Source organism: Hyperoodon ampullatus, assembly GCF_949752795.1.
Source record: "Hyperoodon ampullatus genome assembly, chromosome: 9".
Classification (NCBI taxonomy): Eukaryota; Metazoa; Chordata; class Mammalia; order Artiodactyla; family Ziphiidae; genus Hyperoodon; species Hyperoodon ampullatus.
Window position 1 is genome coordinate 43,161,694 of NC_136922.1, and position 14,830 is coordinate 43,176,523.

Here is a 14,830-nt window from a genome sequence, read left to right on the forward strand (position 1 = left end):
GGTGAGATGATATTGGATGCTTGGCAGAGAAAGGTGAGTAGAAGAAGAGAGTATTCTAAGCAAAGGAAACCTGCAAAAAAGCAAAAGCATGGCGACTTGAGGGAAAGTGTAAGGCACAGGGTCCTGAGACAGTATTGTGATGATGAAGAGGACAGAAAGCATTCAAGGGACACTTAGAAGGAAAAACAGACTGAATGTGATTGATCGCATGTGCAGCACTTGGGAGAAGTTGTCAGGATGTCTCCTGGATCTGGGGTTTGAGGGCCTGAGTGAGCATTGGTTCTAGTCACAAGAAAAGGACAGTAAGAGGAGAAATCATTTTGGAATGAGAGGGTGAAAGTGATGAGTTCTGTTTTTAGATTTATGAAGTCTGAGGTTCTCATGATATACACAAGCTGAAATATCTCGGAGGCAATCTGAAATACTGATAGAGAGCTCACGCAAGTGGTCTGAGCTGGACTATAATGCTGAGATTTATTAGGGGGTGAGCAGTTGAAGCTCTGGGTAAGGATGAGTTTGCTCAGGAAGAATGTATAAAGAAAAGACAATGATCAAAAGTAGAATCCTTAAAAAAGCAACAACTTGTGGCGGTGGGCAGACCATGTGAACAATGAGAAAGAGTGGTTTGAAAGGGAGGAGAAACAGGAAGCCAGGGAAGAAGTGAGACTGAAGGAAAAGGGAATAATCAAGTGTCAACTGAGCACAGGGGCAAGTGGAAAATGATCAGTGTCCACTGGATTTAGCAGAAGGCACTGATGCTCATAGGAAGAACAGTTTCAAAGAAATGGTGGTAGTGAAAGTCAGAAGACGTGGGTTGAAGGCCAACTGGTCAATGAGGAAGTGTAGGCTGCTTTTTCAAAGCAGCATGACTGACTATGAGAGAGGGCGGGATAGATTACAAATAGCAAAGGCAGTAGGGCAATGTTGCATAACTGACCAAACAAGTTAACAAGGAAACAGAACATGCAGAACACCACGATTAAAAACTCACCACAGGTTCCTATTCCTGTGAAACATAATTCTCCACTAGTGGCTGGCTCTGACATATATTTCTAAAAGAGTTAACGCCAGATCCCAAACTCTAAGAATATGGGCTTTTTTCATTATCATTCACTTCTGGGGTTACTGATGCTTTGTTGCAATATTGAGATGTAATTTTATTAATTTCTATATATTCCTCATATCTTTAAAAATAGTGGAAAGTAATGATTTATAAATTCACCAACATTAAAATATATATTTCAAAAGCATTTTCCAACAATTCAGTAAATTCCAAATTGCTGAAGTCTAGCCACATCCCATATTATTTTCTGAAAATACACTAAATATAAGACAACTTATCCAAATCATCCTCTAAAATGTTAATGTTGTAATTAAATGAATAATTTTACAATCTCATGCTTTAGGTTGAAAAGGTTATGTTGTCATGTCTAGAGAATATTTACTGTGGTCTAAAATCCTATCACAGTAAATGTTTCTAAGGTATATGGCACATCACCTTAATACCAGTGATTGTTTATCAAAAAAGGCTCACTTCCCTCAAACACAATCAAGATATGGAATTTAGGTTATATCCATAATCTTAGTGTTGGCCAGCTGGCTTTAGTTTGGTGACAGCTCTAGATGTTCAACCTATCTTTTTCATACCTGGGTAATAAAACAAGATTGAAGAGATGGCATTGGCTTCCCTTTGTGCCCACTAAAGCAGAAAGTGGTCATGAAATAATTAACTCAGTAACTGTCATAAAAATACTATGATAGAGAAAATTTTGATTCCCTTCTTCTTGGTTTACTGTGACACACCCTAAAAATAAAGTCCCCAAGGTAACTGCAAGATCTTATCACCTTTTAGAAACTTTTGGCGACATAACAACTGGTTAAAGGTTAATAACAGAAACACAGATCATGTGGGTATTTGTTCTAAAGTACTTAGGAATCCAGGGCTTGATTCTTACTAGAATATCCCTGTGAGGTGTGGGAAAGTTCCACAACATAAGAGAAAATCAGCTTCAAGTATCTCTGCAACAAAATCATTCCAAATGTCTCTAACCAACCATGAGAGCAGGAGGTAACTTGAAATTCATTAAAGAAAATTAACTACATAAAATAAAGAAAATTTACTATTAAACAGGTGAATGTCCTCGAATCTTATTATAGAGACTTTGTCCCTATTACATGAGGCTGGATTTGTGGGGACTACTTCTATGCGCAGATATTACCTATGGGAAGAGAGTGTATGTTACTAGAGCTAGAATTGGTCTATCACAGCATTCAACTATCTAGCCCATTGTGGAAACTCAATACCTGTTCAACAAAATAATAAATAATTTCATTAATAATTCTACTTTCAGTAGATTCTAAGCCATATTAGACATAATCAATTCTGAATTCAGCAGATTCTGAAACTATTGCAAGACACTCTGTTACAGAGGCACATCATCTTCTATACTACCAAGTTCACTCAGTGGAATGAAAAGGATGTGACGGGAACAGAAAAACGCAGGTCCTATCCCAGATCACCACTCAACCTGCATTAACGCAAGTGACTTGCTCACACCTTCTAAGGCATTTCTTCCTCTGGTGAAACTGGGATGGTAACTGCCATTTCCAGATATGACTGTGTGTCAGATGGGACTGAATCAGAGTCAGCTAATGTCAGTAGTGTCATTAGAAACCACAGTTAAGATGAAAAAAAAAGAAGGAAAAAGAAATAAGGAAGTTAAGGCTCCAAGAGGTTAATGACTTGCTCAAGATCAAAGAGCAGAGAGCTGGAAAGCTCAGTTGGATACTATTCATGACAAAGAGATTATTGCATTTGTAGAGCAATTACATTACACATAAAATACTTTTTTAGAAAAGAAACATTTTCAAGTAATGGCAGTGATGAATTACATTATCAGTGGGAAGTAGACAGGGGCCTCAAAGCTCATCTAATCAAATACCCGACTTTTATAGATGAGAACCTGAGAGTACACTAAACTTGGATGAAAACTGAGGTCCACTTTCTCCATGAACAATACCACCTTATATGTAAAATACTTTATAAATTATAAAGGGATAAAGGGCTATAAAATGTAAGTAGTTGAGAGAGAAAATTATTGTGCATTGGCTTTGAGAGATTCTGAGTGCTGTTTTTGGAACTGCATGGCTTAATATACCTGATCATCTAGTTGTATAAGTTGTGGTTTTGGTTGCAGAGGAATGGAGGGAGAGACTAGTATCTGTTTTCTGCCTAGACCTGAAGGTTAGGACTTAAGCCTGGTTAGGGGAACAGGTTAGCATCTAAGGTTGAAAAGGATATTTCCATGAAATTCACTGTGAGATACAGGGCAAGAGTACTGCCATTTTGGGTGCAGATGTCTAAGTATGACACTGGGAATTGTACTTCGGGCATTAATATCATAATTTCAACTGTGCACACAGCCGGTATAATCCAAGACAGTCGAATTATACATTAGCAGTAATAAAACTAGAGGTGTATCTTAACTTAGGGAACCCAAAGAAGTTTATAATTTGTGTCATTTTCCAAACTATTTATAACCTTAGCATATTTAATCTCTATGCTGTTGCCAGATTAATATTGCTCAAATCGAACTTTGTGTAGCTGCATTTTTAAAATCCTCAGTGTCCCCTCTATATATATATGAAATAAACTTTTTCGGCCTCTGTCTGATGCTCTTCCCCAAAATACTGCCCAAGGAGAGGCAGTAAAGCAAAAGGCTTAGGTGGGAATCAGACATATGTAGGGTCTAATCCTGGCTTCATTATTTACTGGCTGTGCCACCTTAAGCAAGTTCTATAGACAGTCCAAGCCTCATGCTAACTGAAGCAATAAGTCCCTGAACAATGCTTGATCTAGAAATGTTATGGATGATGATTGGAATGCTGATGTATGTGGTGTGATGAGAATTATGATCCCTAGAAGAAAAAGGACAACATAAACGTGCTCTGTGCTTCTTGCCTTCTTTGCCTTTGCACGTGGGTTTTCAGTGGCAGGGAATACTTTTTTAGGTTTTTTAAAACCTTACAAAGTTTTAAAGACACAACTCAAATCCTACCTACTAGAGTCTAGCACAAGACCTTGCAATAATACTTCTTTGTCATGATAATAATGATAAGTATTCCTGACATTAAAGAGGCCTCTTTTCCTGGATGAAAAGTCAGATATTGCCCATCCGACTAAGATGATACTTGACATTTGTATTTGTGCCTTTTCTTCTAATAATTCTGAGAAAATTAAAAAGTGTGAAATAGGGACTTCCCTGGTGGTGCAGTGGATAAGAATCCACCTGCCAATGCAGGGGACATGGATTCCATCCCTGGTTGGGGAACAAAGATCCCACATGCTGCAGGACAACTAAGCCCATGCACCACAACTACTGAGCCTGCGCTCTAGAGTCCAAGTGCCACAACTATTGAAGCCTGCGTGTCTAGAGCCCACAAGCCACAACTACTGAAGCCCATGTGCCTAGAACCCGTGCTCCGCAACAAGAGAAGCCACCACAATGAGACATCCATGCACTGCAACAAAGAGTAGCCCTGGCTGGTTGCAACTAGAGAAAGCCTGCGTGCAGCAACGAAGACCCAACACAGCCAAAAATAAATAAAATTAAATCTTTAAAAAAAAAAGTGTGAAATAGTATTTTATGTGTGTGGATGTAAGGGATATATTAATATTTGTTAAAATATTTTCCCAAAACTCTTCAGGCAGGCTGTTTAGACTAATCCTATATTAATTTTAAATTCTAGGATCTTTGCTTCCTGGGGGAATCAATTTCCCCCTCAAGCAATGTTTTCCCACACACACTTAGGGACAAAAATAATTAGAGGAAGCTCTGTTCAAGGAGAAGGGGAAATACATTAAAATTTTCAATTTCTGCTCTATGGTAGGAAGAACTAAATCACTACTCCATTCTAAACCTGTCAAAGAAAATAAAAACTTTGAAGTCCTGCTTTATGTGTCATTTAAATACTTGCCAATTAGTCATATGATATAATTGCATCTCACATAAACATGACCTTTTTCTAAGTGTGTAGAAAAAGTGATTATCTTCCATGACACATACATCTGATTTGATCTGAAGACAATTTACTTTCCTCTAGACATCTCCATGTGTGTATAAAACTTACAGTGCCAAGGTCAATGATGAAGCAGTCACCCTTGTTGAAACTGTCCCAGCTTAGGGGAACTTCCGTGGCCCTGACCACTCTCCGACCTTTCACATGCAGGAGCCTCTGGGTGGTCAAGTCATTTGTGAGAACATGATTGAGTCCAGACGCCACACCTCCAGCCTGATCAGTGGAAGGAAGATAGAAAACAAACAAACAAACAAACAAAAAAGGATGAGGCTTCAAACTAGACACAGCAGCTTAGAAAACCACAGGTGTTGGTGCCAAGCTGCCTGTTAGGCCAAGATAAAATACCCACTTAAGTGCATGTGAAAAATTAAATATGCAGAAGAGAATTTCCTGGCAAATCAACAGATTTTTGTTTTGTTTTGTTTTAGGCTCTTTGCCCTTCCTATTTTAACCATTCAATTCAATATTGCAAATATTTACTGAAAACCTTCCATGTTTAAAACCTGCTACATAGGGCTTCCCTGGTGGCGCAGCAGTTGAGAGTCCACCTGCCGATGCGGGGGACACGGGTTCGTGCCCCGCTCCAGGAGGATCCCACATCCCGCAGAGCGGCTAGGCCCGTGAGCCATGGCCACTGAGCCTGCGCGTCCGGAGCCTGTGCTCCGCAACAGGAGAGGCCACAACAGAGAGAGGCCCGCGTACCACAAAAAAAAAAAAAACCTGCTACATAAACAGAAAAGAGCTGTAGCTCTTGTCCTCTGGGAACTAATGATTCTCAAACCATTGAGTGAGAAGGCAGACAAGGATTTCAGAAAAAAAGGTGACAGGAGGTTAACGGCGAGTCAGAGGTCAGAAGTACAGATGAGGAGAGCCTAGAGAACCAGGCAGCCCAAAACTCCCACGGTCACAGCCTCAGGTCAGAGAAGGGAGCTGAGCGCTGGCCAGGTATGGACTGCTCCTAATTTTGGTCCTTGTTTTTTTTACATTAAAAAATCATCTGTTTTATTTATTTAGGTAAAAAGAGTTTACAAAATATGCCATGCCTAAGTATTTATACTCTAAATCTGGTTGTACATCCCCAACCAAAACAAAATGAAAATCAAAGTACAACCACACTGAATTAAGAAATGCTGAAGGAAAACAGATTAACTGTATCAAGCACATCTTCTTGCACCATTTGAAATCAGCTTTTCCCTTTTTCATCCTCTTCCCAAATTAAATGTTAAGGACAATAATCTTTATTTACTTCCATAATTAACTATGAGGTAATGTGCAGAATAAAGGTGCTGTGTAAATAAAACTTATTTATTGATCAAAAGCCTCCCTGATAATATGGTAAGAAAATTAGCAGTATAAGAAGCCTATAAAATAATCCAACTTTCAAATTTATTACATCAACATTATACAGTAAATCCAAAGAAAGAAGTAAAGCTTCATATGTAATCAACAGCACATTCTTTAAATTTCCATTGACATTAGACTTCTCCCCTTCTCCAAAAGGCCCTCATGAATAAAAAGGTTTTGTTAGTATATGCTAAATGTTGACTTCCAGACAATTACAACCACAAGCTTTTACAAATATATAATAATTTCCCACTTCATAATTTTAAAAAGATTGCCATATTTCTTGACTGCACAAAGTATTATACAATAAAAATAAATTCAAATTTTTCACCTACATATTACTGTGCTTGGCTGCCTTAATTTTTTTAAATAAGAGGTACACTGCAATCTGATAAAAAAATAGCTTAAGAACACTGTGTTCTGTAAAAAAGTTATAAAATATAGAGTTGACTTAGACTGAGAATACATATATAACATTTTGGATAATTTCATATGGTGAACTATCAGAGTATATATAGTCTGTGAACATTTAATGGTATTTTAAAAATTAATTTTGTCTCTAATATTTGATGCCAAAAATGCACAAAAGAAAAACTTTTGTTTCATACATGTCTGTATCAGACATGAATACTGTGAATACTGTTTGAACGACCCCTGGAAACTCCCAGCCTCTTTCTACCTATTCTACAGAATGAAAGCAAGGTGGATGATCCTCTAAATAAAGGGCACCATAAATACAGTTTTACTGGCTGACAGATGTCTGATTGTTGCTATTTACAATCATGATTCGGGCTGGGTCTTGTTCAGCTTGGGAAAGGTGCTTAGCCAGAGATTTAATATAAGGAAGTAGTAGTAAGTAATTATTTATTTTTTATTTTATTTTATTTTATTATTTATTTTTGGCTGTGTTGGGTCTTCGTTGCTGCACGCAGTCTTTCTCTAGTTGCAGTGAGCGGAGGCTACTCTTCGTTGCGGTGCACGGGCTTCTCATCGCAGTGGCTTCTCTTGTTGCGGAGCACAGGCTCTAGGAGTACGGGCTTCAGTAGTTGTGGCTCACGGGGTTGGTAGTTGTGGCTCGCAGGCTCTAGAGCTCAGGCTCAGTAGTTGTGGCGCACGGGCTTAGTTGTTCCGTGGCATGTAGGATCTTCCGGGACCAGGGCTTGAACCCCTGTCCCCTGCATTGGCAGGCAGATTCCTAACCACTGCACCACCAGGCAAGCCCAGTAGTAAGTAATTAGTCCTCTGTAACCCCTCCCCAACTCCCTATAAAACCTCACAGAGGAAAAAATACTCAAGTCGATTAAATGACATGGGAAGATGATCTTAATGTTTCCTAGCTGCATCTTTATCTTATATATAGCAACTAAATGTGGTTGTTGCTGACTTGGGAATGGTAGACTTGGCCAAGTTTTACGCATTTCAAATAGACACAATATCCTTTCCATAGAGTATTCTTAAATTAAAAAATTCATCTGGGCATTTGAATGATTTACTTATGTTGAGAGCATCATAGCATCATGGTTACCAGCTTAGGCACTGAAGTCAGACAATCACCCAGTCACACAGCAGCTGTGAGAGCTTGGCAAGTTACATAGTCTCTCTAAGCTTCCATTTACTTATCTTGATAGGATGATAATGATAGAAACTGCACCACAGAGCTGTTTTTCAGATTAAATGCGATAATACATGTGAAGTGCTTATTATATTCCTAGAAGCATGAAATTAAGTATAACATAATAATCTTTGCTGTTCCGGGTAGTAAATGAGCTCTGCTTCCACGTTTCCTATCACGTATTGTTGCAACTACACACGCTGTCATCTGCTCAATGTCACTAGTGATAAGACAGTAAAATGACTTTTTTTGCTGATAAATTTGACCTCCATTTGCAAACATCCTCTTTCTAAAAAATGCTGATCTGTGGTGGTTTTAATGTTGATAATCAGAAGATAATTATCCAATAATTGTAAAATTACTTTTATCATATCCACTTTTAAGTATGTAACCAGAATTTTGATTTCAGAAGTCCCACTAATAGGCAGAAGGATTAATAATAGCATAAAACCCAAATGATGGCATATGTACTATAACATACGTATTTTTATTATTTAATTTAATCATTAATCCTTACAACACCTACACAAGAAAGCTGTTGTTACACCCGTTGCACATTTGAGGAAACTGAACACAGAAAGCTTATATAATTGCCCTGAGGCAAACAAGCCACATGTGGCAGAAATGGGTTCATAACCAGGATGATGGCACAGTACATGCTTCTAGTAACTACAAGCCCCAGCTTATTCAAAATCTTGGGTTCACTGACATACGAGATGTTTCAGGATCATTTCACATAAAAGTAACTCGTGAATTAAATAAAATAAGAGGTAATAGTTTCGGGGGCTTCCCTGGTGGCGCAGTGGTTGAGAGTCCGCCTGCCAATGCAGGGGACGCGGGTTCGTGCCCCGGTCCGGGAGGATCCCACATGCCATGGAGCAGCTGGGCCCGTGAGCCATGGCCACTGAGCCTGCACATCCGGAGCCTGTGCTCTGCAACGGGAGAGGCCACAGCAGTAAGAGGCCCACGTCCCAGAAAAAAAAAAAAAAAAAAAAAAAGAGGTAATAGTTTCATATTTAATAGTTTCTGGCCTAGAGTAAAAAAATGATTTCAAGAGAGAGAAGAGAACTTTTAAGTGTTTTGTCCTGATCCCCATGGCATCACAAAATATTCAACTAAGGCTCTGATCAGGAAAAAGAAGAAATAAACCGGGGCATCATAGTAGGCAAATTTAGTGTATATTCAGAATTCTAGTTTAGTTCTGAGGTTTTAGGTCTTCACTGGGCTAACATGGCAGACGGGTGGGGTGGTACGGTCTGCAGAACACCTGTTGGAGACGTTTGATTTTTGAGAAAGATTGCTTCTGGAGTGTTTGTCTAGAGAAGGTGTTCCTCACACTTTAACTGAACACTCTTGGAGGCAAGGGGGATAGTGAAGGATGGCCAGTCTGCAAGCGTCACTGAGAGAATTCCAGGAAAAGCTATCCTTTGCTGAAGGTCGCCTTAAAGGCACAGACTATTTAATTATTTGGGATTTTGTTTGTTTGCTTGTTTGTTTGTTTCAGAAGTAAAGCCATTTGATGATTATTGTTTCAGGCCAAAACACATAAATTCTATGTGTGTGTATGGGGGGGTGCGTATGCCAAGTGTATGCGTAGGAGTTTGTGAAGCTCAACCACACATATGTTCAACTCAGTGGTTTCATTTGTATCATTTCCAAGATCAAATTACACTATTTGGGAAATGTGTGTATAGTACTTTGTATTAACTGAAGTTATAATTGTTATAAATACTGTACTAATATATTCCAGAACAACTTAAATTCCCAAGTTGTGGATTATTTGCAGCAAATTAAGTGATTCTTTTGAATAGAAAAAATGAAAACTATTAATGCCCAAGTTGCCCATATTTACTTAGCATCATTAAAAATTAACCTATCAGGGGCTTCCCTGGTGGCGCAGTGGTTGAGAGTCCGCCTGCTGATGCAGGGAACACGGGTTTCTGCCCTGGTCCAGGAAGATCCCACATGCTGCGGAGCGGCTGGGCCCGTGAGCCATGGCCGCTGAGCCTGCCCGTCCGGAGCCTGTGCTCCACAACGGAAGAGGCCATAGTGGTGAGAGGCCCGCGTACCGCAAAAAAAAAAAAAAAAAAAAAAAAAAAATTAACCTATCAAATGAAATTAAGTCAGAATATTTCATACATTATACCATATATTCCACAAACATTTATCAAGCACCTATTATGGGTCTCGAGAGTGCTGAGGATATATCAGTGAACAAAACAGATTAAAACAAAAACAAAACAAAACAAAAAACCCTGCCCTCAATGAACATTCATTCTATGAAGATATGAGGCGTGGATGGATAGGAAAAGAAGAGGGGGTCATAAAACAGTTTGAGAGAGGTGCTCACCTTGTATTTCAGACCGCCTTTGAAGTAGCCAACAAAATCCATAGACTCATAGCCTTGAAGTTCTCTATTCTGCACGGGCTTGCCACCCAAATAGTCATCCATCTGAACAGTAAAGATGGCAGCTGCTGTGCTTTCATCCTGAGTACACTCCTTTCCTGAAACGGCCAATGACAGCACCTCATTTATCAAGCAAGAAACAGGATTAAGGCAGAATTTCTGATAAGAAAACACTCAGAAATTTTCTTTGAATTATATGCCAATACAATAAATTTATGTATAAATTATTCATCTTCAACAGATCAGCAGAAATGGTATAATATAAAATATTATTTTAATAACTAAAAGAATTGTTTTGTTCCCACTTTCCAATTCTTTTTTTTTTAATTTTAAAAGAAACGCCGCTGTCAGACTATGTTCAGGAAGACACAATAATATATTCCAGTAGGATTCACATTCATTTGGTATAGTCAACGATAAGGCTATGAAAACATTTTTCAATTGTTTTAGCCTTTCTCAGAATTAATCTCCAGGCTTCCAAAATGCCAATATGTTAATATTTGTAAGGAATACAAACATCATGGGCCAGAACTAAACAACACTTTGAGAATGGGAAAATGGATGTAACTTGACTTTACCACTGTTTTTGAGTCCACTTGTCCCCACTTCACTATCTTATTGGCATAAGATAATATTCTCGGAAGGAAAAGGGAGGGTAAAGGAACCAGAATGCTAACATCTTTTGAATGTTAACATATGCAATATTACCCTGGGAATTTAACACACAACACACAGTTAATTTTCATAATTCTAATGCAGATCCCATCCAGGCAACCTCACTGAGGTCCAAACACCAATTCTTAAACCCAGTGTCTTCGACGTACACAAAGATCAGAGCCAGGACAGCCCTGATGGGACCTCAAAATTTATAAAAGACATTTAAAAACTTCCACTACTTAAGCTGTGTGAAAATCATTAATGATTCTAGAAGTAATAATAATAGCTCACATTTATACCTTTATAGCACCCTTGCTATGGGCCAGGCACTACGCCAGTGTTTTACACTGATAATCTGATTTAATCTTCAAGTGACCCAATGTAGCAGAAACCATTTTCTACCATGTCACAGCAGAGGACATGGAGGCTTAGAGAGACCAAGTAATTTCCCTGAGGTCATAAAGTTGACCTTTGATAGAACATGACCCAGAGGCAGGTGTCTGTGACTCTGAAGCACAGGCTCTTAGAAATTACAATACTAGTAGATATTTTTTATACTCAGACGCTCATTACCAGTAAAATTTTGAGGTGATTGGGGAATGTTATTTTCCTCCATGGATAATTGATGCATAAATGTTCAGAAGCTGTAACAATAGTATAGTTCAACTGGAACCCCAATTAAGAGTATTCATGAAAGTTGGAGAAAGGAAGTCAGTCAGGTATATTAAAGAAAGAATTGGATTAATTTACAACTCCTCTCACTCTCAGAGGGGACCTGTGTAGTAAGTGTCTTCTCAGAAAAAAAATTTAGTAGCTAGAAGAGTATTTGACATGATATCAATTTTGTGAACTTGTTGTGGTCAAAGAAAATTATTTAACATAAAAAACACATGCAATTTTGCAGTCTGAAAGGGCCTAGTGTCATTCTTCTGTCCACTTTCCCATCCATAAATTAGATTGCTAATAAGGGCATAGATGTAGATTTGTACAGAGAGGCTTTAAGAAGGAAACTTAAATCAAGGCTAATATGAAAGGTGTTGAGGATGATGTATTTGATATAAATATTCTTACTTGAGTACAAGTTGAAACTGTAATCTCTTTAGGTAGATGAAAATGGGCAGGCATGCGACTAATGAATGAACTAGAAGTAAGTTAGTTAAATTATGCTATCATTTGTTGATGCTTATGCACTGTGGCCAGGGAATGTCAGTATGAATAAACCAGAGTCTTCTAAAGAGGTTGAAAGGTCTTAATGAAGCCAATACTAGTCTTTGAAAATGAAAACTAAAATCAAATTCAGTTATATTATGATGAAATTCTAATAAGTGTTCAAAAACTTACAAATGTTCTGAATGAGTTATGCTTATGACTTCATTTATTTTCCCTATGCTAACTTTCCCAATGCCTTCCATGTTATGTTGTTCTGTGTTATTTTATACTATGTTATATTATATTTGTAAATATGCTGTAAACTTCCTAAAATTGTTTTGGGGATGTGATTTTATATATAAAACATAAATAAAAAGAGAGGTTTAATGACTAAGTTAACTGAACAACCATTCATGATAAAAAAAACTCTCACCATGTTAGGAACACAGGGGAAAATCCTCAACTTGATAAACAGCATCTTCAAAACACATAGAGCTCACATAAATTCTTAATGATCAAAGACTGAATCCTTTCTCCCAAAGATGGGGAACAAGGCAAGTACTCCTACTCAACATAACACAGGAAGTTTTAACGACTGCAAAAAGGTAGGAAAAAGAAATAAAAAACATACAGATTGGAAAGGAAGAAAACAATGTGTCTATTTAGAGATGACAGGATGGCCTACATAGAAAATTCTATGGAATCTACCAAAATAAACCTCTTCAGAAAAAGTGCATTCAGCAAGATAGCATGATGAAGATTAATCAATAACAAAAAGCAGTCTCTTTTTTTTTTTTTTTTTTTTTTTTTGCGGTACACGGGCCTCTCACTGTTGTGGCCTCTCCCGTTGCGGAGCACAGGCTCCAGACGTGCAGGCTCAGCGGCCATGGCTCACGGGCCCAGCCGCTCCGCAACATGTGAGATCTTCCCAGGCTGGGGCACGAACCCGTGTCCCCTGCATCGGCAGGCAGACTCTCAACCACTGCGCCACCAGGGAAGCCCAGCAGTCTCATTTTTATATAGAAACAATGAACATGCAAAAGTTGAAATTAAAAGCACAATACCATTTACAGCCACTTCAACGAAATGGAAATACTCAGATACATATTTAACAAAACAGGTACATGATCTACATGCTAAAAACTACAAAATGGTAATAAAAAATCAGACCTTAATAAATATAAAGACAGTATTCATGGAATGTGAGACTTGTAATATAATAAATATGTCAACTTTCCCCAAATTGATCTATAAGCTTAATTCTATTCCTATCAAAATCATATTGAGGTTTATTACAGATTATGTGAGTTAGTTTGTTATAAAATTAATGTGAAAAGGCACAGGCCCTAGAATAGCTAAAACAACATTGACAAAGAAAAGGTAAGGTAGAAGGTAAGAATACTAATTCTATCTGATATTAAGGTTTACTATACAGCCACAGTAATTAAGTAAGACAGTGTGGTATTGGTGGAAGACACCAATTGGTATAGACATAGAGATCAATAGACCAGGTTTCCTCCAATGTAAAATTTTGTAAAACTTTAGTATGTACAGTTTAGTATACTACAGTATATTAAAGTATAAGTATATAAGTACAGTACAGCACAAAATGCCACAACCAGGATATTGACATTGAATCAATCCACTTATCTTTTTTATATTTTCCCAATTTTACATGAACTCATCTGTGTGTATTTGTACATTTAGTTATATACAATTTTATCACATATGTAAATTTATATATCCACCATCATAGTCAAGATACTGCATAGTTCCATCACCAAAAAATCCCTTATGTTTCCTTTTTATAACTACACCCACCTCCCACCTGAATCCCCCCTCCCCTACGTCATCTCTAACCTCTGGTGACAATAAATCTAAAATTTAGTCATTTCCAAAATGTTATATAAATGGAATCATATAGCATGAGACCTTTTGGAATTGTTTCTTTTTTTTCACACAGCATAATTCCCTAAGGGATTCATCTGAGTTGTGTTTATCAATAGTTTGTTCCTTTTTGTTGCTGAGTAGTCTTCCTTGGTATAGATGTGCCACTTGTTTAACCAGTCACCTGTTGACAGATATCTGGGCTGATTCAAGTTTTTGTCTATTCAAATAAAGCTGCTATGACATGCATGTACATGTTGTTGCATGAATATAAAATTTCATTTCTCTGGATTAAATGCCCATGAATGCGACTGCTGGATCACATGGTAGTGGCATGTACAGTTTTGTATGAAACTGCCAAACTCTTTTCCATAATGGTTGTATTTTTTATATTCTCCTCTACCTCAAGCAATGTATAAAACTCCAGTTTCTCAGCATCTTCTCCAGTCCTTGTATATTATAAGCTCCTTGTATTGTACATTGTATATTGTAACCCAACTTTTTGGATCCCCTGTGGCTTACAAAGAGCCCAGCACAGATAGATGTATTTAAACTGCTAGGTACAAAGCTGAAATGTTTTTTCAGGAAGAACTGATGCAACAACTTCTAAGTTACATGCAACAAATTCCTACTTGGTAAAGAAAACAAAAAATAAATTTAAAAAATGAAATAATCTGAGATATGCAAAGGTACTA

At 37.8% G+C, this 14,830-nt stretch overlaps 1 protein-coding gene across 2 annotated transcripts in view; it reads right to left on the reverse strand.

Moving 5' to 3' along the window:
* Positions 1-14,830, reverse strand: part of SCIN (scinderin) — a gene marked incomplete at both ends in the record, with an annotated part of 86,889 nt that overhangs the window by 62,645 nt on the left and 9,414 nt on the right. For both annotated transcript variants that reach the window (XM_079711035.1, XM_079711034.1), the window contains 2 exons: positions 5,131-5,292; positions 10,386-10,540. In XM_079711035.1, the coding sequence (XP_079567161.1) occupies positions 5,131-5,292; positions 10,386-10,540 (317 nt within the window). The remainder of the gene's footprint in view (positions 1-5,130; positions 5,293-10,385; positions 10,541-14,830) is intronic.